General features: G+C 39.1%; 1 protein-coding gene across 1 annotated transcript in view; it reads right to left on the bottom strand.

Annotated features, from left to right (window-relative positions):
- LOC139043137 (centromere-associated protein E-like) overlaps positions 1-24783 on the bottom strand; it is a 79788-nt gene extending 55005 nt beyond the window's left edge. The window contains exons 1-13 of the mRNA XM_070503444.1: positions 24643-24783; positions 23369-23460; positions 21251-21340; positions 21012-21130; positions 19983-20102; positions 19466-19547; positions 19230-19297; positions 19087-19152; positions 8539-8590; positions 6932-7019; positions 6454-6583; positions 5255-5374; positions 3971-4129 (exon numbers count right to left, since the gene is read on the bottom strand). Of these exons, the coding sequence (XP_070359545.1) occupies positions 3971-4129; positions 5255-5374; positions 6454-6583; positions 6932-7019; positions 8539-8590; positions 19087-19152; positions 19230-19297; positions 19466-19547; positions 19983-20102; positions 21012-21130; positions 21251-21340; positions 23369-23460; positions 24643-24698 (1242 nt within the window). The 5' untranslated portion in view covers positions 24699-24783. The remainder of the gene's footprint in view (positions 1-3970; positions 4130-5254; positions 5375-6453; positions 6584-6931; positions 7020-8538; positions 8591-19086; positions 19153-19229; positions 19298-19465; positions 19548-19982; positions 20103-21011; positions 21131-21250; positions 21341-23368; positions 23461-24642) is intronic.
- Positions 24784-25041: the final 258 nt, after the last annotated feature.

The raw sequence follows: 25041 nt of genomic DNA, 5'->3' as shown, positions 1-25041 counted from the left end.
TACAAGAGATGCATTTCAGACTTAAAGACACTCACAAACTGAAAGAGAAGGAATGGAAAAAGATACTCCATGAAAATGGCAATGAAAAGAAAGCTGAGGTAGCAATATTCATATCAGAAAACATAGACTTTAAAATAAAAACTGTAACAACAGACAAAGCGCACTACATAATGATAAAGGGAATGATCCAACAAGAATATTTAACATTTACAAATATCTATGCACCCAACATAACAGCACCTCGACATATAAAGCAATTATTAACAGACATAAAAGGAGAAATAGCAACACAATAATAGTAGAGGACTTTAACAATCCACTTACACCAAAGGAGAGATCATCAAAACAAAAGATCAATAAGGAAACGTTGGCCTTAAATGACATATTAGACCAGATGGACTTAGTACACATGTATAGAACATTCCATCCCAAACCTGCAGAATACACATTCTTTTCAAACGGACATGGAACATTCTCCAGGACAGATCACATATTAGACCACAAAACAAGTCTCAATAAATTTAAGAAGACTGAAAAAATACCCAGCATCTTTTCTGACCACAATGGTATGAAACTAGAAATCAACTACAGGAAGAAAATCAGAAAAGCCACAAATGGATGGAGCTTAAACAAAATGCTATTGAACAACAATTGAGTCAAAGAAGAAATCAAATGAGAAATCAAGAATATCTGGAGACAAATGAAAATGAAACTACGACAGGCCAAAGTCTATGTGATACAGCAAAAGCGGTTTTAAGAGGGAAGTTTATATCAATACAGGCCTACCTCAACAAAGAAGAAAAATCCCAAATAAACAGTCTAACAGTGCACCTAAAGGAACTGGAAAAAGAAGAACAAAGCCCAAAATCAGTAGAAGGAAGGAAGTAATAAAAATCAGAGCAGAAATAAATGAAATAGAGACTAAAAAAAACCAGGAAAAAAATCAATGAAACTCAGCGCTGATTCTTTGAAAAGATAAACAACATCGACGAACCTTTAGCTAGACTCACCAAGAAAAAAAGAGAAGGCTCAGATAAATAAAATCAGAAATCAAAGAGGAGAAATTACAACAGATACCTCAGAAATACAAAAGATTATAAAAGAATACTATGAAAAGCTATACGCTAACAAACTGGATAATCTAGAAGAAATGGATAAATTCTTAGACTAATACAACCTTCCAAAACTGAATCAAGAAGAAGTAGAGAATGTGAATAGACCGATCACCAGTAAGGAGATTGAAACAGTTATCAAAAACCTCCCAAAAGATAAAAGTCCAGGACCAGACGGCTTCCCTGGTGAATTATACCAAACATTCAAAGACTTAATCCTATCCTTCTCAAACTCTTCCAAAAAATTGAAGAAGAGAGGAAGCTTCCAAATTCATTTTACGAAGTCAACATCATCCTGATACCAAAAGCAGACAAGGACAACACAAAAGAAGAAAATTACAGGCTCATATCACTGATGAACATCGATGCAAAAATCCTCAACAAAATACTAGCAAATCAACTACAACAATACATTAAAAATTTCATACACCATGATCAAGTGGGATTTATTCCAGGGATGCAGGGATGGTTCAACATATGCAAATCTATTAACGTGATACACCACATTAACAAAAATGAAAAATAAAAATCCCATGATCATCTCAATAGATGCAGAGACAGCGTTTGACAAGATATAGCATCCATTTATGATAAAAACTCTAAATAAATTGGGTATAGAAGGAAAGTACCTCAACATAATAAAGCTGATATATGACAAACCCACAGCTAATATCATTCTCAATGGAGAAAAACTGAAAGCTATCCCTCTAAGAACAGAAACCAGACAAGGATGCCCACTGTCACCACTCTTATTTAACATAGTATTGGAAGTCCTAGCCAGAGCAATCAGGAAAGAAAACGAAATAAACAGCGGTCAGATTGGAAAGGAAGAAGTGAAACTGTCACTAGCTGCAGATGACATGATTTTATATATAGAAGACCCTTAAGAACCCACCAAAAACTTCTCGAACTAATAAACAAATACGGCAAAGTTTCAGGATGCAAAATCAACATACAAAAATCAGTTGCGTTTCTATACACTAACAAGGAAGTGGCAGAAAGAGAAATTAAGAATATAATCCCATTTACAGTTGCAACAAAAAAGAATAAAATATCTAGGAATAAACTTAACCAAGGAGGTGAAAGGTTTGTACACTGAAAACTATAAAACATTGTTGAAAGAAATTGAAGAAGATGTAAAGAAATGGAAGGCTATTCCATGCTCTTGGATTGGAAGAATAAACATAGTTAAAATGTCCATACTTCCTAAAGTAATCTACAGATTCAGTGCAATCCCAATCAAATTTCCAACAACATTTTTCACAGAAATAGAACAAAGAATCCTACAATTTATATGGAACAACAAAAGACGCAGAATAGCCAAAGGAACCCTGAGAAAAAAGAACAAAGCTGGAGGCGTCACACTCCCTGATTTCAAAATATACTACAAAGCTATAGTAACCAAAACAGCATGGTATGGCATAAAAACAGACACACAGATCAATGGAACAGAATCCAGAGTCCAGGAGTCCAGAAATCAACCCACACATCTATGGACAGCTAATTTTTGACAGGGGAGCCAAGAGCATACAATGGAGAAAGTAGAGTCTCTTCAATAAATGGTGTTGGGAAACCTGGACAGCCACATGCCCAAGAATGAAAGTAGACCATTACCTTACACCATGCACAAAAATCAACTCAAAATGGATTTAAGACTTGAATCTAAGACCTGAAACCACGAAACTTCTAGTAGAAAACATAGGCAGTACACTCTTTGACATCGGTCTTAGCAGCATATTTTCAAATACCATGCCTGACTGGGCAAGAGAAACAATATAAAAAATAAACAAATGGGACTACATCAAACTAAAAAGCTTCTGCACAGCAAAGGAAGCCATCAAGAAAAGGAAAAGACAGCCTAACAATTGGGAGAAGATGTTTGTAAACCATATATCAAAAAAGGGGTGAATATCCAAAATATACAAAGAACTCATACATCTCAACAACAAAAAAACCAAAAACCCAGTTCAAAAATGTGCAAAAGATCTGAATGGAGATTTCTCCAAAGAAGATATACGGATGGCCAACAGGCACATGAAAAGATGTTCAACATCACTATCAGAGAAATGCAAATCAAAGCTATAATGAGATATCACCTCACTCTTGTCAGAATGGCTATAATTAACAAGACTGGAAACAATAAGTGTTGGAGAGGATGTAGAGAGAAGGGAACCCTCATACACTGCTGGTGGGAGTGCAAACTGGTGCAGTCACTATGGAAAACAGTATGGAGATGGCTCAAAAAATTAAGACTAGACCTACCATATGATCCAGCTATTCCACTCTTGGGTATTTATCCAAAGAACGTCAAAACGTGAATGCGTAAAGATACATGCACTCCTATGTTCACTGTAGGCTTATTCACAATAGCCAAGACTTGGAAGCAACTTAGGTGCCCGTCAAGGGATGAATGGATGAAGAAGATGTGGTATATATACACAAGGGAATACTACTCAGCCATAAAAAAGGATGAAATCTGGCTAATTGTGACAACAAGGATGGACCTTGAGGGTATTGCTGCTGAGAGTAAAAAGTCAGAGGGAGAAAGTCAAACATTGTATGATCTCACTCACAAATAGAAGATAAAAACAACAAAAGACAATCCCATAGCAACAGAGATTGGATTGGTGGTTACCAGAGGGGAAAGGGGGAGAGAAGAGGTTGAAAGGCATGATTAGGCACATGTGTGGTGATGGTAATTAGTCTTTTGGTGGTCAGCATGATATAATCTACATAGGAATTGAAATATAACGATATACACCTGAAATTTATATACTGTTATAAACCAAAGTTACTGCAATTAAAAAAAAAATAATAAAAAAGAAGAAGAAAAGAAGCTGTTGTCTTTTAAATTTTACTTTTAATTCCTGTTGTGATGTGAGGGAAGAAGAGGTCACTAGCATTCGTGTTAAGTTTTGAATTTTCTCAATCTGCACTTTTTGAAGCAAATCTTTTTCTTCCAAAAGTTGGGCCAATTGGTCTTTTTCCATTGCCTGGGCCCGAGTCTCTAAAGAAACCTAAAGAATGTAATATTGGGTTACGTTAATAAATGAGGTAGGTTTTAAAACCTTGAAAGTATAGTTTAAAAAAATATAAATTTGTATGTGAGTTTTGAGAATTTTTCTTTTCTTTTTTTTTTTGCTGAGGAAGATTCACCTTGAGCTAACATCTGTACCTATCTTTCTCTTTCTGCTTGAAAGGGATTTGCCCTGAGCTAACATCTGTGCCTATCTTCCTCCATTTTGTACATGGGACAACAGGACAGCATGGCCGCCAAGTGGTGTAGGTCTGCGGATGGCAACTGAACCCGGGCTGCCAAAGTGGAGTGCAACAAACTTAACCACTAGGCCACAGGGCTGGCCTGAGAATTTTAATTTTATTGAAATAAAATATGCCCTACCTGCAGAACACCAATATGCAGTTACCATAATCAATAATTTCTCAAACTTATAATAGGGTAAAATATACATTTCTCCTGTCACTATTCTATATGCCATGTATAAGATTATATCAATGCTGTTAAAGCAATTCTATTAATTGACTAAAAATATATAAATAGGCAGAGAAATCATAAAGCAGAGACTTGAATACCTATAGCAAAGGAAGAGAGATCCTTCTAAGACCGCCATTTGACATTTTAGGTCATTTTTAAAAAGATCAGTAAAATGTAAGTTTTTTACAGACTGGGGACCATGATGGTTTAAACAAACAAATGGTAATGACAAGCAATTATGCTATCTTATTAGATTGCTATCTTAGGGCTAGAAGAGGAATTCAAGATAATGTAAAATGAAACAAAGTAGTTTTAAACACTATTCATGGTCTCTCTTTTTAACCTAATTCTCTGTATTTGTGACAGTTTTTATCTCTTAAAAAAACGTATCTCTACTTGGCCCATTTGAAAATCTCAAATTTTGCCCTTTGGAAATGAAAAACAAAATCTAAAATAATTTCAAGAAACCAAATCTTGCAGTTTATAGTAAAGTTTTTACGGGTTGATTTCTCCTTAGTTAAAAACTATTTGTTTTAAATTTAGATTGTAGAACTCAGATATTGAGGATTTAAGAGTCTCTGGGCATGTAGGCAGATCTCAATTCTAAATCCATCTCTATTCTTTACTGAAATACACAGTTCATACATACCTCCTCTAATTGTTTTTTAAGATCCATTATTTCTTTTCTATATCTTTTCAGGAGAGCTTCATCACTAGACACCTCATTGACATAAGGAGTATTCTTCATATATTTAGCAGTGCTGGCAAACTGGGAAAAAATACAAGAGTGTTAAACGTTGACACCAAAAGATTAGTTTAATTAATATTTAGGTTTCTTGTAATTTTCTTTTGTAAAGAAACATCAGTAAAAGCTTCCCAGGTGGCTTACAGCTTCTGAACACACAGCATTCTACGTCCCTGTAACAATGTCCATAACTTACCTTTGCCACTAGTCTTCAGGAGGGTCAGAGAAATATCTTGAAGACAGATGCCAACAGAGAGCCTACACACCCTGGCTCACTGGAATCCATCTACTCCTCAAAGTCCAGGGCAAATGCTCCCTCTGCGCTGAAGCTTCACTTCCAGTCAAAAGCACCTCTCCTTCCTTTGAACTCTGTCCTACTTATTAGCCACTTAACTTTTAATCCAAGGAAATCACGCTGGAAGACAGGTCTTATCTTCACTATAAGACTATAAATTCTGTGAAGCCAGGAACGCTATCTCCTACCTTTGTTTCTCTGACAGAACCTTGATCCAGCGCTCAATAGCTACTTAAAGTGATGTTTCTTAGAGCATGAGTGTCAAAAGTAACTTTAACTGGGTACGTGAGGGTGCCCATTAAATAACACTGAACCCTTCATTGAGACAGCTATTCTACTGACAGTTCTCATTCTTCTTTTCTTTTGAAAACAGAAAATACAGGCCTTAGGCTCAGAGCAAAGGCAGGCAACAATTTGTTAGCAGGAACTTAAGAATTATTTTGTTATAAACACGCACACCCATTTTTTGGGTCACCTTCTGTTTGTTCCAAGTGATAACCAGTTTTTCATTTATGGGACTGATAGAAAGTTTCCTTTTATAATAAGTTAAATTTAAAAAGTGAGTTATTTAAGAAAAAATCAAGTCAATTTCAATAAAATATTGTTGGATGTGGCAAAAATTGGGGAGGCAGGATATGAATGATTGAAGTTTGGGAAGATTAAGGAATGCTATTTAGTAGACACACCAATTTTATTTTAACAGGTATGTTATGTCAATTACAAAAAATTACACCTAATTTTAGTAGCTAATTTTTCCTTCTGAAAGATGATTTCCCCCATATTGATTCGAGATAAAAATCAAACTCACCTGGAGAGTAGTCAGGGTTTCATCCAAAGACACTGGAGTAATTGTGCAGATAATGCGTGTTTTTGCATTTCCTCCCAAGGAATTCTGGAGAATTCGTGTTAATTTGCTATCTCGATAATTTATGAAACCACTTAGTGAGAGATGAGTTTGGGGAGAAAAAGAGTAAAACTTTTTATATAACAAAAGTGGTTTATTTTTAACGCAGAACCTTAAATTTGCTACAGTTTAAAAAATTCATTCTTTACTGGTTACTTGAGGCAGAGCAAAACTACTAACTAGAAAATATTTAAAATATAAAGTAAATTTAGTAGGTCACGGTCATACATATAAGAAGCAACGCATGCTCATAGAATCACAGAAGCTTTTGAACATACAGGGGTATCAGTACATTTATTTGAGTGTCACTGAAATATCATAATTTTCAACCTAATGAAAAACGTAAGCATTAATAGGTAAATGTACAATGGGACAAACTTACCCAACTTGTCCATCACTAAGTTTCTTGATCACTTGTCCCAAAATAAATAAGCTACGATTTATATTACAGCCTTCCTTGAGTCGCACACCTGCATTTATTAAATAAATAAGAAAACAAATTGGCCCCTGTACTAGATGATGAACTTATTTATCAGTAATTTATGGGAGAAATTAGAAATTGCAGGGTCAGATGCTACAGTCTGTGCTTCAAATTAGATCTGCGCCCACCTTTCCTCCCACTGCTGACAGGCGCCCTTCCCTTCCTCCCACCCATCACGTGAAGCAGAAAGGCTCTCACCCAAGAGAAACAGCTCGAAAAAGACGACTAAGAAAAGAATAAGAATGCAGGAAAGCCCATGTCTGCACCACGTCCTAAAAGAGCTCCTCGAACTCCTCAATTCAAATCTATTTTTCCAAACCTCCAATACAGGCAACTAATGACGTGCAACCAAGTTAGTTCCTAGAGGTTCACAACCAAAAGTCCTTATTTTTAAACTGTTAATATGCTCACATGTCTTAAACGGAAGTCTACTGAAAAAGGTTTCTCTCACTTTATTCTCCTTTCAACCAGTTCCTATCGCTCTAACCAAGAACTATTATTAGTTTATTCTTCTAGAGATTTTTAGAAATACAAGTTCATACGTATTAATTTTTCCCCTTTCTTCTTTACATAAATAGTAACATACTATACACACTATTTTGCACTTTGCTTTTTTCACTTGGCAATATATCATCTATCTTATTGGTAAACATTGGTCTTTTTCACTCTTTTTTACAGCATAGAATTCCATTGTATGGATGTATCAGAATTTATTTACCTAGCACCCTGCTGAGGGACATGCAGGTGTTCAATCTGCCATGTACACAAAAAATACTGCAACAAATCCTTCTGAACAGCAGTTATTGCACAGGTGCGTTATTCAGCTATTGCTGGAATACTGCTGTTTAACAAGCCAGCTTAAAGCAACAGGCATTTATTTCTTGTTCACAGGTCTGAGGATCCACTGGTGTGGTGGGTACAGGCCACACTCAGCTGAGTGTCTCTATGTCAGGCTGCAGGAAACTAACACAGAGAGAGGCCTGACATCTTTATGGTTCTGAAACTTCCCATCTAAGTATGCGTTTTCATTTGTCTCAGTGTTTGGTTACCTCTTTCAGGTCTGTTTTAATGTTTTCCTTATTTTGGTCTTATACAATTTTTGTTGAGTTTCTTCCTAGGTATTATTCCTTTTAAGTCATTATTGCAAAGGGGGTCTTTTCGTACATTAAATATTCCAACCGGCTGTTGTGTTAGGAGGTGCTCATGTCTATAGATTAATTTTGTATCCTGCCACTTTTCTGAATTTCCTTACTGATTATGGTGTTCATGGGACTCTCAGGAGCTTTCCAACTATAAATCCTGTCAACGACAGAGTTTCATCTTTTTAACTAACGCTACAGCAGCACAAAGCAGATAATAAGCCAGATAAGGAAGCTGCTTTTTCTGTTAAAGACTTTTATCACAAAATTATCATTACTTTATTAGTCTCTAAAATGCATGGTGGCACTTTTACTCTGTTAAAGAACAGGAGGACTTTCAGACCAAAATATTTCATGAGTTTTCATTACCTTCAGCACCTGTTTGAGCAGCTCTTTCACTGCCTGCAAGATCAACCAAATTCTGCAGGAGATGAAAATAAACCTTTAGGAAGTGTAACTTGAAATAATAAAATCCAAAGTACTGGAAGAACATTTTTAACCCATGGTTTATCTGAACACCCCATCTGTTTCCTTGTTTCTCACCTCACTATTTAAGCCTTCCCTTGTCTGAGTCAAACTGAGCTCAACATCTTGTTCCTTCTTTATAATACCTCCTCCATAATGCTGCCAGAATAGGTTCACTTTCCTACACAAAGTTCGAAATCTTACCATGGTGAATACGATTCTTTATAATCCGGCACTTGTGTTGCTCTAGCCTCATTTCTGTCCATCAGTTACTCTTAACTCTGGCTGAACTACGGACTATGCCCTCCACACCATGCACAGCTACCCTTTGCCATTCCCTGTGTTTCGCTGATTCTGATGTTCTAGTCTGCCCCTACTCTTCCTTCACGACCAAAGGCAACTGCCACCTTCCCAGTGTAGCTTTGTCAACTTGATCCTTCCTTCCCTATACCGTGAATGAATTGACCTTTCAACGGTGTACCCAGAGGTCTTTATAGATATGACTGGTTATTATAGCACTTACTGTGTTGAGCTAGTTATTTGCGTCTCTGACCACACTGTAGCATCTTTAAAACCATGGGCCTCTCTTCCATTTCACAAATATTGTTGGAAAGAACTGACTGCCTGTCGTGCTGCAGGCAGCACGTTAGGTGCTAGGGATATGGCAGCGCAACAGGCAAATGAGGACCCTGCTCTCAGCTTATGTTCTGCACAGGGTGGGACTCGGGGAGGAGGAAGTTAGTGAGAGGAGAGAAAAAGACAAACAAATAAGAAACATAGCATGTTAAGCGTAATACAGACAATTTAAACAGAGTGTTAGAAGTGGGAAGAGGAAAGGACAGGACAGGCTCTTTGGGCAGGATGGCAGGGGAAGTCCCCCAATTCAGCTAAGATCTGGAAGGACGGAGAAGAGGGAGCCAGCCCTGCAAAGACCAAGGGAACCATACTCCAGATTAAAGAACAACCAGCACACCAGTCACAAAGCAGAAATGAGCTTGGTGTGTTCAAGAAATGGAAAGGGCAGTGTGGCAGAGTTGGTGAAGGAGAGATGGGACAAGATAGGGTACAGAAGCGGGTTTTTGGGATGCAATGGGAAGCCATTGGACGGCTTTGACAAGAGTGACATGCTTGACTGAACTTCCTCAAGGGTCACCTGGGCCCCTGGGGGGCAAACAGATTGGAGAGGGGCAAGACCGTAGCCAGGAGCCCAGTTAGGAGGCTGGGGCAGGAATGTGAATGGAGACAAGGCGGCCTGGACTAGGGAGGTTGCCATGGAGACAGTAAGTATGGAGGGATGTCTTCTTTACTCTTGTAATCTCAGAGCCCAGTCCTGGGCTCAGAACACTGTAAAGCCTCCGCAAATATTCTTAATGCATTAAAAGAAAGTCAAAGATTTAAATTATTTGTCTCTGTGGAGACCTCCAGTGATGAGCAGGTGATTACACACTTCTGCTTTGGAGTCCTGTCTCAGATACTTCTTTCTTTAAAACATTCAAAGAAGTCTCACCTTTCCTGTGTAGTATCTACCACAGATGGCCTAGATACATAATAAAGGGGTGAAGTGGTGGTGAAGGCAGCATGAACTTAGGTATAAAGATGGGAATAAGCATTAGTGTTCAAAGATACCAAGTGGCCCAACCTATCCTTAAGAGAGGAGTGCACATGGAGCAGAAGGACGTCAAGTTAGACTGGTTAAGAGTGGCCAGATCTTGTCCAAGGAAGTGACACGACACAAGCTTAGTGACATCAGAAATCTGCATAACAGACTGAAGAAGCAAAACCAGGTCATGGGGGCCAGGTCCAGGGGAATGATACAGTAATTCAAGAGATGAGGACTTGAGTATGACACCCATGGAATGCTAAAGGGTAGCATCAATAAAAAACGGGGATGACGGGACAAAAGAGAAGGCAGAAAAAGATGAGGTGAAACTGACTTGGGTTTCCAGCCTAGGTGACCAGGATAACACTGATAATACTGGAAAAAAGGAATATTCACCATGGTAGGAAGAAATAACTTGGTTTTAGACACACTAAAATTTGAGATATCAGTGAGACACACCATTATAACAATCTTTAGGAAGATATGAATTAGAACTCAGAGCTCTAGACAAAATAAATATATGGCTGTCATCAAAAGACAAATGTGAACCAAATGTCAGAGGGCAACGGGGAAGTAAGAAAGGCCACAGAACACGCCTGAGTTTTTGTTAGAAAGGTAGGGAAAAGAAGCCACAGAAGGGAACAGAGACGGAGCAGAGCTAAGAGAACCTGGATATTATTCTCCCAGAAAGGCCAGGAGACACTCAGAGACTCCCTCCAAAGAGCCAGAAAATGACTCTGGGGAAGACTTCTTTCCAAGAAGATACTTAGAGTGAGCGGGAGGCTGGAGGGCTGGACTTGATGATATCTAAGGTCGCCAGATAATAGAACATCAAAGAACACAAGAAAAGTCACCAAATGGATCACTGAATATGTCAAGAGTATTAAAGCTACATTATTAAGAGAAAAGTTAAAAATTGCAGTGAAATATCACAGGCCAGGTTTGGAAAACAAAACAGAAGTTAGGTTTTGTGGGGTTTTTTATTGTTAAACTGAAGAAAGAATAGGCTATTATAATAGACATTATACTGTGTAGTAAAATAACTGGGGTGAACTAGAATTAGATACTTGAGTGATTTTTCAAAATCTCAAAGTGAATAAACATATTATAGATTTACTCGTTTTTTCCCTGAAGTTTTCAAATAAAATAATCTTTATTTTTTAAAGATTGGCATCTGAGCTAACATCTGTTACCAATCTTCCCCCCCACTTCTTCTTTTCCCCAAAGCCCCCCAGCACACAGTTGTATATTCTAGTTGTAGTAGGTCCTTCTGGCTGTGCTATGTGGGACACCACCTCAGCGTGGCCTGATGAGCGGTGCTGGGTCCGCACCCAGGATCCAAAGTGGCGAAACCCCAGGCCTCCAAAGCAGCATGAGAACTCAACCTCTTGGCCACGGGGCCAGCTCCCAAACAGAATAATCTTAAATCGTATCCCACATCAAGCTAAAGAATTTAGGTCCTGAAGACAGAGAATAAAGTAATAATGGTAAGGAATAGGAAGGAAGCACAAAAACAGAGAGAATTGATACAGCGCAGCAAGAAGGAAATGGGAGGTTTACTTATGTGGTAAGGAGTGTTTGCATAATGCTTATGTTCACTCATTCAACAAACAGGTATTGAATATAAACTACATACGATGTGTTGGGGCTATAAAGATGAATTAGACATTACTCTTCCCTTCAAGTGATTTACAGTCTAAAACATTGTGCTCATGGACGGGGTGGGTAGAGCAAAATGGCGGGGTGAGGTGACCTGGGACTCTCTCCCCTCCAAACTACAACAAAGGACTGAAAAAAAACTGAATTTCAGCTAATAAACCTAATGCCAGGAGATCAGAGACCTAGAGTATCAAAAAGACGGAGGACAGAGACCCTGCTGCTGGCCTCAGAGGAGCTGGAACAGGGTAGGAGAGAACTTCGCTCCCTCCCCTAGAGTCTGGGATCACTGCCGCAGGTGAGGGAAGGAGTCGGGGAGGGGCCACGTGACCGGGGGATTGCCCAGGACTCCTGCCGCCGGTATAGTGGAAACCCGCTGATGGGGGAAAGCTTCCGTGTGTGGGGACCCCATAAACCCAGGGCCTCAGGAGACCAGAAAACAGAACTGATCCAAATCCAGATCGGCGAGCCAGAAAAACAGCCCCTCCCCCTGGCAAACAATGCTGGGTGCTGCCATCTTGTCCGAAGGCGGAGAGCTCAAAACACGTGGCTCTCAACCCCCATATAGTGGCAACAGGCTGTAACTGCAACTCAATTCTACCACCATGTGAAAAAACCGCTCCTCTACCATCCAGCAATTTATAAAAGCTCCAGACCAGAAGGAAAACAATAAAAACACAGAATTAAGTCCTGAGAACTTAGAAATAGGTAAACTAAGTGAAAATGAGTTCAGAGCAGCTATAATCAAAAAACCCAATGAGATAGAGAGAAAGATAGAGAAACAAGCCAACGAGTTCTGGAGTTACTTCACAAAAGAGATTGAAATTATAAAGAAGAATCAAACAGAATAACTAGAGATGAAAAACACAATGGACCAGATAAAACAGAATACGGACTCCCTGAATGCCTGTGTAGACACCAGAGAGGAGCAAATTAGCATAATTGAAGATATACAGGCCGAATGGCTCCAGACAGAGGAAGAAAGAGAACTAAGAGTTAAAAAAAATGAGGAAAATCTCTGAGAGATAGCGGATTCAATGAGAAGAAAGAATTTATGGATAATAGGAATTCCCAAGAACGTGGAAAAGGAAAATGGAGCAGAAAGTGTTCTTAATGAAATTATAGAAGAGAACTACCCAAATCTAGGGATTGAGGGAGAAATGTGTGTAGAGGAAGCTTTCAGATCTCCTAGATTTGTCAATGTGAAAAGACCTACTGCAAGGCATATAGTAGTACAAATGGCAAAAATGAAAGACAAAGAAAGAATACTCAGGGCAGCAAGACAGAAGTAAATAACCTCCAAAGGAACTCCTATCAGACTTTCAGCAGATTTCTCTGCAGAAACTTTACAAGCTAGGAGAGAATGGAGTGACATATTCAAAACTTTAAAAGATAAAAATCTTTAGCCAAGAATACTCTATCCAGCAAGAATATCCTTCAGATGTGAGGGAGAAATTAAATCTTTTCCAGACAAACAAAAGTTAAGGGAATTTGTAACCAAAAGTCCTCCACTACAAGAAATCCTCAAGAAGGCTCTCATACCTGAAAAAAGAAAAAAGGGAGAAAGGGGACACAATCCACAGAGTAGGGAGACAGATAAATAGAACCAGAATAGGATAGCAAATATTCACCTATAGCATTAGGACAAAGGTAAGGAAACTACCAAAGCAAAGTGGATCTTATCACTCTAACTACAAACTCATAACACGAGTTGGAATAAGAAATGAAAATAACGGGGCTGGCCCTATGGCCAAGTGGTTAAGTTCGCGCGCTCTGCTGCAGGCGGCCCAGTGTTTTGTTGGTTCAAATTCTGGGCGCAGACATGGCACTGCTCATCAAATCACGCTGAGGCAGCGTCCCACATGCCACAACTAGAAGGACCCACAACGAAGAATATACAACTATGTACTGGGGGGCTTTGGGGAGAAAAAGGAAAAAAATAAAATCTTAAAAAAAAAAGAAATGAAAATAATAATTTAGGAGGGGAAGAGCAAAGGGACTAAATTAGTCTAGGCCAAGTAAGTAAGAGACCACCAGAGAATAGACTATATTATACACGAGATTCAAAATACAAACTTCAGGGTAGACACTAAACTAAAAAACACAACAAAGCCACAAAACATAAATAAGGAAAAAGCTAAGAAACCCAGCATAAGAAAGTGCAGTATTAAATGGGTAGGCTAAAGCACACAGGAAGACAAACACAGGAAAACCAGATAACGAGCAACAGATTGACAGCATTAAGTCCACATGAATCAATAATCACTCTCAATGTAAATGGACTGAACTCTCCAATAAAAAGACACAGAGTGGCAAAATGAATTAAAGAACAAGATCCAACAATTTGTTGCCTCCAGGAAACACACCTCAGCCTCAAGGACAAACACAGGTTCAGAGTGAAAGGGTGGAGGACAATACTTCAAGCTAATAGCAAGCAAAAAAAAACCAGGTGTTGCAATTCCTATATCAGACAAAGCAGATTTCAAAATAAGACAGGTAAAGAGAGACACAGAGGGACAATATATAATGATCAAAGGGACACTTCATGAAGAAGAAATAACACTTATAAATATCTATGCACCCAACACAGGAGCACCAAGATTCATAAAGCAACTATTAACAGACCTAAAGGAAGATGTTAAAAACAACACAATAATAGTAGGGGACCTCAACACCCCACTCACATCAATGGACAGATCATCCAGACAGAAAATCAACAAGGAAATAGTGGAGCTAAATGAAAAAACAATTGGGCTTAATAGACATATATAGATCACTTCATCCTAAAACAGCAGAATACACATTCTTCTCAAGTGCAAATGGAATATTCTCAAGGATAGACCATATGTTGCCAAACAAGGCAAGCCTCTACAAATTTAAAAAAAATTGAAATAATAACAAGCATCTTCTCCGATCATAATGCTATAAGGCTAGAAATTAATTAGAAGAAAAAAGCTGAGAAAGGCACAAAGATGTGGAGCCTAAACAATACACTACTGAACAAGCAATGGATCGTTGAAGAAATTAAAGAAGAAAAAATACCTAGAAACAAATGAAAATGATAACATGCCATACAAACTCATATGGGATACAGCAAAAGCTGTGTTAAGAGGAAAATTCACTGCAATACAGGCACATCTTAACAAACAAGAAAAATCCCAAATAAGCAATCTTAAACTACACCTAACTGAACTAGAGAAAGAAGAACAAACAAAGCCCAAAGTCAGCAGAAGGAGAGAAATAATAAAAATCAGAGCAGAAATAAATACTATTGAAACAAAAAAGGCAGTAGAAAGGATCAACGAAACAAAGAGTTGGTTCTTTGAGAAGATAAATAAAATTGACAAACCCCTAGCCAGACTTACAAATAAAAAACGGGAGAAAGCTCAAATAAACAAAAGCAGAAATGAAAGAGGAGAAATAACAACAGACTCTGCAGAAATACAACGGATTATAAGAGAATACTATGAAAAACTCTATGCTAACAGAATGGATAACCTAGAGGAAATGGATAAATTCTTAGACTCCTACAATCTCCCAAAGCTCACTCAAGAAGAAGCAGACAATTTGAACAGACCAATCACAAAGCAAGAGATTGAAACAGCAATCAAAAACATCCCAAAGAATAAAACCCCAGGACCAGATGGCTTTCCTGGGGAATTCTACCAAACTTTCAGAGAGGATTTAATACCTATCCTTTTCAAGCTATTCCAAAAAATTAGGGAGGATGGAACACTTCCTAACACATTCTATGAGGCCAATATCACGCTGATACCAAAGCCTGACAAGGACACCACGAAAAAAGAGAACTGCAGGCCAATATCACTGATGAACATAGATGCAAAAATTCTAAACAAAATTTTGGCAACCCGAATTCAGCAATTCATCAAAAGGATCATACATCATGATCAGGTGGGATTCATACCAGGGACACAGGGATGGTTCAACATCCGCAAATCAATCAACGTGATACACCACATCAACAAACTGAGGAATAAAAACCACATGATCATCTCAATAGATGCAGAGAAGGCATTTGACAAGATCCAACAGCCATTTATGATAAAAACTCTGAACAAAATGGGCATAGAAGGGAACTATCTCAACATAATAAAGGCCATATATGACAAACCCACAGCCAACATCATACTCAATGGGCAAAAACTGAGCACCATCCCCATGAAAACAGGACAAGACATGTATCATCACTTATTTAACACAGTACTGTACACACTTATTTAACACAGTACTGGAAGTCCTGGCCAGAGCAATCAGGCAAGACAAAGGAATAAAAGGAATCCAAATAGGGAGGGAAGAAGTGAAACTCTCGCTGTTTGCAGATGACATGATCTTATATATAGAAAACCCCAAAGAATCCATTGGAAAACTCTTAGAAGTAATCAACAACTACAGCAAAGTTGCAGGGTATAAAACCAATTTGCATAAATCAGTAGCATTTCCATATTCTAACAACGAACTAACAGAAAAAGAACTCAAGAACACAATACCATTCACAAAAGCAACAAAAAGAATAAAATACCTTAGGGTAAATTTAACTAAGGAAGTGAAGGACCTATATAATGAAAATTACAAGGCCTTTTTGAGAGAATTGGATGACGACATAAGGAGATGGAAAGACATTCCATGTACATGGATTGGAAGAATAAACATCGTTAGAATGTCCGTTCTACCTAAAGCAATCTACAGATTCAACACCATCCCAATCAGAATCCCAATGACATTCTTTACAGAATTAGAACAAAGAATCCTAAAATTTATATGGGGCAACAAAAGACCCCAAATTGCTCAAGCAATCCTGAGAAAAAAGAACAAAACGGGAGGCATTACAATCCCTGACTTCAAAACTTACCACAAAGCTACAGTAATCAAAACAGCATGGTACTGGTACAAAAACAGGTGCACAGATCAATGGAACAGAATTGAAAGCCCAGAAATAAAACCATACACCTATGGACAGCTTATCTTCGACAAAGGAGCAGAGTGCATACAATGGAGAAAAGAAAGTCTTTTCAACAAATGGTGCTGGGAAAACTGGAAAGCCATATGTAAAAGAATGAAAATTGACCATTCTTTTTCACCATTCACCAAAATAAACTCAAAATGGATCAAAGACCTAAAGGTGACACCTGAAACCAGAAGGCTTCTGGAAGAAAACGTAGGCAGTACGCTCTTTGACATCAGTATTAAAAGGATCTTTTCGGACACCATGTCTACTCAGAGAAGGGAAACAATAGAAAGAATAAACAAATGGGACTTCATTAGACTAAAGAGCTTCTTCAAGGCAAATGAAAACAGGATTGAAACAAAAAAACAACCCACTAACTGGGAAAAAATATTTGCAAGTCATATACCTGACAAAGGCTTAATATCCATAATATATAAAGAACTCTCACAACTCAACAACAAAAAATCAAACAACCCGATCAAAAAATGGGCTGGAGACATGAACAGACATTTCTCCAAAGAAGATATACGGATGGCCAATAGGCACATGAAAAGATGCTCATCATCACTGATCATCAGGGAAATGCAAATCAAAACTACACTAAGATATCACCTTACACCCATTAGAATGACAAAAATATCTAAATCTAATATTAACAAATGTTGGAGAGGTTGTGGAGAGAATGGAACCCTCATACACTGCTGGTGGGAATGCAAACTAGTGCAGCCACTATGGAAAACAGTATGGAGATTCCTCAAAAAATTAAAAATAGAACTACCATACGATCCAGCCATTCCACTACTGGATATCTATCCAAAGAGCTTGAAGTCAGCAATTCCAAAAGTCCTATGCACCCCAATGTTCACTGCAGCATTATTTACAATAGCCAAGATATGGAAGCAACCTAAGTGCCCATCAACAGATGAATGGATAAAGAAGATGTGGTATATATATATACAATGGAATACTACTCAGATGCAAAACAGAACAAAATCATCCCATTTGCAACAACATGGATGGACCTTGAGGGAATTATGTTAAGTGAAATAAGCCAGTTAGAGAAGGATAATCTCTGATTCACTCCACTCACATGAGGAATTTAAAAATGTAGACAAAGAGACCAGATTAGTGGCCACCAGGGGAAAGGTGGGGTGGGGGGTGGGCACAAAGGGTGAAGTGGTGCACCTACAACACGAATGACAAACAGTAATGTACAACTGAAATTTCACAAGATTGTAACCTATCATTAACTCAATAAAAAATAAATAAATAAATAAATAAATTCAACCCACCATTTGGGAGAAAAATTGCAATTAAGGGGGAACAAAAAGTCCCAGTATCTACGGACTGTTAAAATTAAATGATAAGAAAGACCACAATGGTTTCTCCTGTTGCAATAAATTCTTCAGATCTGTAGAATGCCGCAAACCCCCTCAATTCATTTTAATTTGCTTTCACTGACACGCATGTCCAACAGAACAGTAAGAAAAAAGAAAAAGAAAGAAAGAAACTACCTTGGGGGAAAAATAAAGTTTATTGGAAGAAACACTCCATTTGAAAACAAAAAGAAACTCTGGGTGAATCAGCATATGATCCAACACAACTTGGAGGATGCATGGGAAGGCCTGTGCTGTAAACCAAAGAGAGTGCCATCTACAGAATGCATACTTTGAATACATCGTCAACAGTGGCAACATTTCCATCGGTTAAATAAATGTAATTTTTTTTCATTAAAAAAATAAAAACCATAAAACATTGTGCTCATAATATAAAACGTATTTTTTTATTGTACTTAAGAACGAACTTGAATATGTGATTTATTTTTTAACCATCCCATCTAGGTTTCTGTTGATCTCACAAGTCTCAATTCTACTGGCTGAGACTAAGTTAAAAAAAAATCACCAAATTCCAAGATTACTTTAAGTTTTAAATGTAGATTGGAAAAAAAAACCCAAATCCTCTTTTGTTACTGGTTAGGAAAGGCCTCAACTCCTACAACCATTACATCTAAATTTTAGGAGATGGCAGCCATAACATAACAGGAAGAAAGACCCCCGAATTTTTCCTATATTTTAACTAGTTATCTCATGCTACCGATAAGAATAAACTACCAATTTATAGATGTTTTTCCCTATTTAGTTAACAGTTCTTATGAAACCAAACATCCAGCAGCTGAATTAAATTTTGCTTTGGCCCATAGAGTACATTAGCAGGGTTTACCAATACTCACCAAATGGGACACCTTGACAGATCCTTCACAATTAGAGGGTTCACCTTTCTCTCTACTTTCCAAAATCTAGACAGAAAAGGCAACTTGTAGAAAAATTAGTGTCTTCTTAATTGGAAAGACCAAGTAGAGAGAGAATTACCCACCATCCTAAAAATGGTATGAGAACGACTGCTCCTTTGATTCATCTTTGTGATTCCATAGTGTCTGTTCTCTGTAAAAATGAGTCATATTTCAGCGGCATATATTAAAATCCAAAGAAAAACATTAACTTTTACTGTAGCTTAAAAGTGAAAAGTGTGATTTGAAGCCTAAATACATTCAAGTGAATAGTTTTTACTATTCTACAAGTGTTTTGAGGAAATACAGCATAAAGTCTTACTTTCTCCCTTTGTGATCCACTTCAAAGCCATTTCTGGTGTATAAACAACTTCTTCTGTGAGATCAGCCACATATACATTCCTCTGAAACAAGGTTAATGATGGGAAGAGTAGAGAAATAGAAGTCACTTAAAAGTGTGCATCTCAAGAGAAGGTGCAAACTATTACAGAATTAATTTGTAGAAGTTAAAAGTAGAAAATGGAGAATATTACTCTGTATAAAAATAAGAAGTAAATCTATGATATTTACAATTTATATCCTATACCAAAGCACACCAAATTCTAACCTGATACTTCCATCTTGTTCTTTTGAGGCCCTTACACAAAAATATTACAACTGTCAACATTTCAAAATGATACACATCACTTAAAAGATGATCTCATAAACATTTAAGAAAGAAAACAAAAAACAAATCACAGAAACAGGAGACATTTTAAAAAATAATGGAAAGTAAAGGTTAATGTTCATGAACTATAATCCCAATAAGTAACTGTATTGTTTGAGCCACTGTTACTCACATTGAAGTCTTCCCGAATTATCAAAGGCTTCATTTTTTGAGTGTCACAGAGTAAGTCTGTAATGGTTTCATTGTATATCTCCATGTAGGACACACGTAAGAGAAATTCCCTATCAGGAAACTAGGGGAAAACATATGTAAAAACATCAGAGATCACCCAGTTATGAAAACCTAATACTGAATGTTGATGTGCTCATAATAAACATTAAAATATTCTTTGAGAAGTTATCTTTGTAAAACAAACAAAAAAAATCCTATGGTTCTATATTGACAAAAGTAAACACAAAAATATAAAAGCATTGGGGCTGGCCCCGTGGCTGAGTGGTTAAGTTCGCGTGCTCCGCTGCAGGCGGCCCAGTGTTTCGTTAGTTCGAATCCTGGGCGCGGACATGGCACTGCTCATCAGACCACGCTGAGGCAGCATCCCACATGCCACAACTAGAAGAACCCACAACGAAGAATACACAACTATGTACCGGGGGGCTTTGGGGAGAAAAAGGAAAAAATAAAATCTTTAAAAAAAAAAAAAGAAATATAAAAGCATTGTTTCAGAAATAATGAAAAGTATGGCATCATAAAATTCGAAGAAGAGGGTGCCCAGTCCAACTCTCTAAGCTTAAAATAAAACCCTACAAACAGATGTTCAAATAAGAACATTAAAAATCATTAAAACAGTAAGGAAAAAACAAATTGAAAACCCGCCTTAACTGATTAGGTTGCCTATCCTGGTCTTCTCACCACATCTACCCTCTCCTGCTCCTGAACGATCACGGACAGCTCCTCAAAGGCAGGGTTAAGATTTCTTGTTCCTCAATGCCTGCTTTGTGACAGGAGCAGCACTGCTTCAGGATTCAAGGGAAAGAATGAAAGGACTCTAAGCTCTAAAGCAAGGCTGTGGGGAAAGCAAATGTACGCTATGCCTTTCTTCCTTCCCCGTGGATAATCGAAAGAGAACTGTAAACCTGCTTCCTTCCACCATGACAAGAGGTGACTGCTTTTACCCGTATGTACCGGAAATTTGGCTATTTACCTTCTTAATTTTTTGGAAAATGTCATGAATTGCCCTGGGTATTACTCCCAAATAATCTTTTGAACCCATCATGGTATATGTTTTTCCTGAAGCAGTCTGCCCATAGGCAAATACAGTACCTGGGGACACAAAAACACACACACACAAAGATTGAAAAAGCATCGAGAGTATGTAAAACTATCAATACTGTTGAACACACACCCAAGACTAAATAAAACGTTTCTGCAGTGGATACAAACCATTGTAGCCTTGTATGGCAGAATCTATGATTGGTACTGCGATTTCCTCATACACATTTTTAGTAGATTCATCACTGTCAAAGACACGATCTAAAAAAAAAACCACACAAGTTAAACTAAACAAATCAACTGTGTTTTCACTTTGAATTAGTAGCTGCCCAAAGAAATAAAATTGTCAGGATATGGTATGATAAAATATTTAACTCACAATATTTTCTTCAACTTATTGGTCCTCTGAAAATACACTTCTCTATAAAGTAAAATGTGCTGGTTCTCACACAAAAAAACACAAGTCAGCTATCTTATGTGCTTTCAAGAGGCAGTGAGGCATAGTGGCTGAACCTGGGGATCTGGAATCAGACTGCCTGCAAATCCTGGTTCTGTCACTTACAAGCTATGTGACCTCGGGCAACGTGGATGATGTCTCTGTGCCTCACTTCCCTAACCTGTAAAGTGAATATATATTATCTTCCTTAGAGAATTACTGTGAACATATGGTTAATACTTAGGAAATGCAAACTATTACTATTCTTTGAGAAATTTTAGTGTTTATAACATATCTAGCAAGAAGGCCTGGCTCAAACTAAACCAAGAAACACAGACAATTGGAAGAAAAGCACCGAGCCAAGCTGAAGTGTTACAGAGAACAGCTTGTTGGCTGGCTGCTGAGGGCTGGGGTTAGGTAGCACTTGCCATGATGAATCCACCAGTCCAGGATGTGGTCTCTCCTTTGTTGGTGCATCAAAAATGGACCACTCTCTCAGTGATGGGCTCACATTAGAAAGCCCCCAAGAAATGGATTTGTCAGTCAGGAGGGAAATGTATCAACTGTCTTGAGAAATTCAGTGCTCACACGGCTTGCACCATGACCAACATCTGCACTTGCAGGTAGAACCCTATGGGAAACCAAAGTGCCATCTGAATGCTGCCAGGGGTCAGGAGTTCAGGGCAAGGAGAGATGGCAGGATGATTCAAATCTTAATACCAGCTGCTTCAGACAGGTAGGTGAGTCCAAACCCCTTGTGAGCATACACAGCTACTGAGAACCTGCAGCACTTGAGTCAGAATGCCTGTGTATCCCTTGTTCTTGGTTTTATCATCTCTGGAACATACTGTTCTACCTTTTAAAAATTTATGTTGATACTATCAAATAGTCCTTTACCAGGAATCATTTTCTATTCTATACATCTTTACTCTAAAGGCTTAGATATTGGCTTTCTAGCATAACACTAAGTCAACAACCTAATCACTCTCACTCCTAAGGTTGTTGAGGGGACCTTACTGTGCTTTGTGGTGCCTACGTGGCAGCATGGCAGTGTGGCTGGAACACAGATCTGACTCCTCCATTTGCTGGCTGTGTGATTTGCGTTTCAGTTCCTCATTAAAATGGGAAGGTACCTATCACATGGGCTTGTTAGGAGGATTAAATGAGTTAATATATATGAGGTGCTTAGAACAGTGTCCGGCACATGGTCAGCACTATACAGAATGTGCTAAATCAATACACAAATCAGCCTGGCCAACCTTGAGGGCCTCCAAGTCCTTTTGCCCTAGCTAGCTCTCGCTCATCCTACAGGTGCCGGGTACCTAAGCTAGTTAGATCCCCTGCTAGAAACTCCCACAAAGCCATGTCATCATAAGTGTAATTAGTAGTCTAAAGTCTTTCTTCCCACCATATGACAAGCTCCACAAAAGGGGCAGTAGGTACCCGCTGTATTCTAGCCAAGAAGGAATATCTTCACTATTTATTCTTTAAAGAGTTTTCTTGAAAATAATTGTGGAAAGAATATACCTAACTGAAAGATCTTAAAGATGACTTGACATTAAGCAACATATTTTGGGCTTACGGAGTCTTAGGCCACAAATACACTAATGAATAAGAGGAAAAATGTTAGTTTCAGTCATAAGGCATTATGACTATAACTGTGTTTTAAACATCAATTCATTATCTTACTTATCATAAAGGATGGATGAGCAATTTTTCAAATCTTCCACTGAAGCAGTTTACAGACGGCTTAGTCTTATCTTTAATGTCAAATCCAGTATTCTGGATAAGCCTTTTGTACTCTTAAAAGGAAAAGGATAATATGTTTACTTTTGATGCTATTATAAGCTTACCAAAATTGAAGGATTTACTTCCATCAACTTGATAAATAGCATTATTGTCAGTTTTCCAGTAAACTTGCGTATCTTCTCCAAGAGCTTCTTCTCTAAAAGAATAAAAACAGTGCATTTTATAACTAGTTTTGAAGTCTGTTATATGAAAGATAATTTAAAAGATTTCGTCTTCTGAAGAATATTTTAAAGGATGGTAATGACCTATACTATAATTGGGAGAAATGTGGAAAGTCCACCTTTAAGGGGTCACCACTCTTCAATGGGGCTTCCCTGACCTCCTGCCCTCTCACCGGAGCGTCCCTGGGAAGGTCTTCACGCCCTTCCCCCACCCAGCACTGTATGCTGAAAAGATACATTCAAACGCAACTCCGATTATCCTTCTTGCTTAACATCTTTCAAAACCATCCGAAATCCTCAACACACGGCACGTGAGACTTCGATCATGTTTATTTCTCTCTTCAACCTTTGCTTCCTCTGACTTCCTATATACACCCTAACTCAAGACAAATCAACTATCTGAAGGTTCCCCCAAGAGAAGAGATTTAATCCCTCTGTGCCTGGAATACCCCGACTTCCGTTTCCATCAAGTAACGTAACTATTCTTTCTCCCTGAAAAGTGTCAGGACTTTCCTGACACCAGCCCTGCCCGTCTCCCACGCCGTCATCTCGCTGTGGGGCTAATGACCCCTCCGGCACACTCCCCACCTGCCCGTCACAGCACCTGTCACAGTGTCGTGATGGTTTTGTTCCGGAGCTGTCTTCTAACGCATTAGATAATGAGCTCCTAGACAAGAGGGAAGTCCTCGTCTTGATATTCCCCTTTATTTAACACAGTAACATTTAACACATATTTCTCAAATGCAAAAATGTGTTAGTATTCTGAGGGAGGGGCAGAGACTAGAGAAGCAAACAGACATCATTTCTTGCCCTTCCTGCTCTCTCTATAGGGTTCATGACCTCTGTGTCTCCTCCTCTAGAATGTAAGATCCACGGGGCAACGACGGTAGTGTCTACACTGTACCAAAAGGAAAGAATTCCAAATGGGCGAATATCAGGCTCGCAGCGTCCTGAACGCTGAGCCAGCCGCCGCCGGAGCGAAGCCTGGGCGCAGCGAGCAGCCTGGGCCTCGCGCCCCGGGACACCGGGCGGCCGGGCCAGCGGCCAGCGCGCAGGGAGCCGGCTGCGCAGCGTCGAGAGAAGCCCCGGCCGGCCCGTCTCTCGCCCGGGCCGGGACCGCGCACCAAGGGCGAGCGGCCGAGCTGCCGACGGCCTACCTGATGTTGAGCGGCCGCAGGCGCACGCACACGGCCACCGCCGCCTCCTCCTCCATCCCGCCGAGCGCCGGCCGGCTCGACGCCGGCGCAGCCTTAAAGGTCAAAATTTCCGCGACGCCGCGTCTGATTGGGCGGCGGCCCCGTGGCGTCACGCGTCGTCCCCTGCGTCCCCGGACGCTCGCCGCGGGGGAGGCGCGTTTCCAGCGTCTGGAGCAGAGGCGGCCACGGGGCGCGGAGGGCGGCTGTCCTGGCGGCAGCGGAGACGACGGCCGTCTGCTGGAAGCCTCTGGAGGGCGGGCAGCCGGTACGAACGCCGTCCGTCGCCCATCCTTGAAGACTTCGCAATCGGTGGGAAAACACGGCAGAGAAATTTTTTCCACAATCAAAAGAGAATTACCA

Source organism: Equus asinus, unplaced genomic scaffold, assembly GCF_041296235.1.
Source record: "Equus asinus isolate D_3611 breed Donkey unplaced genomic scaffold, EquAss-T2T_v2 contig_176, whole genome shotgun sequence".
NCBI classification, from domain to species: domain Eukaryota; kingdom Metazoa; phylum Chordata; class Mammalia; order Perissodactyla; family Equidae; genus Equus; species Equus asinus.
Note: the sequence above shows the minus strand (reverse complement) of the source record. Positions and strands in the feature narration are given on the sequence as shown.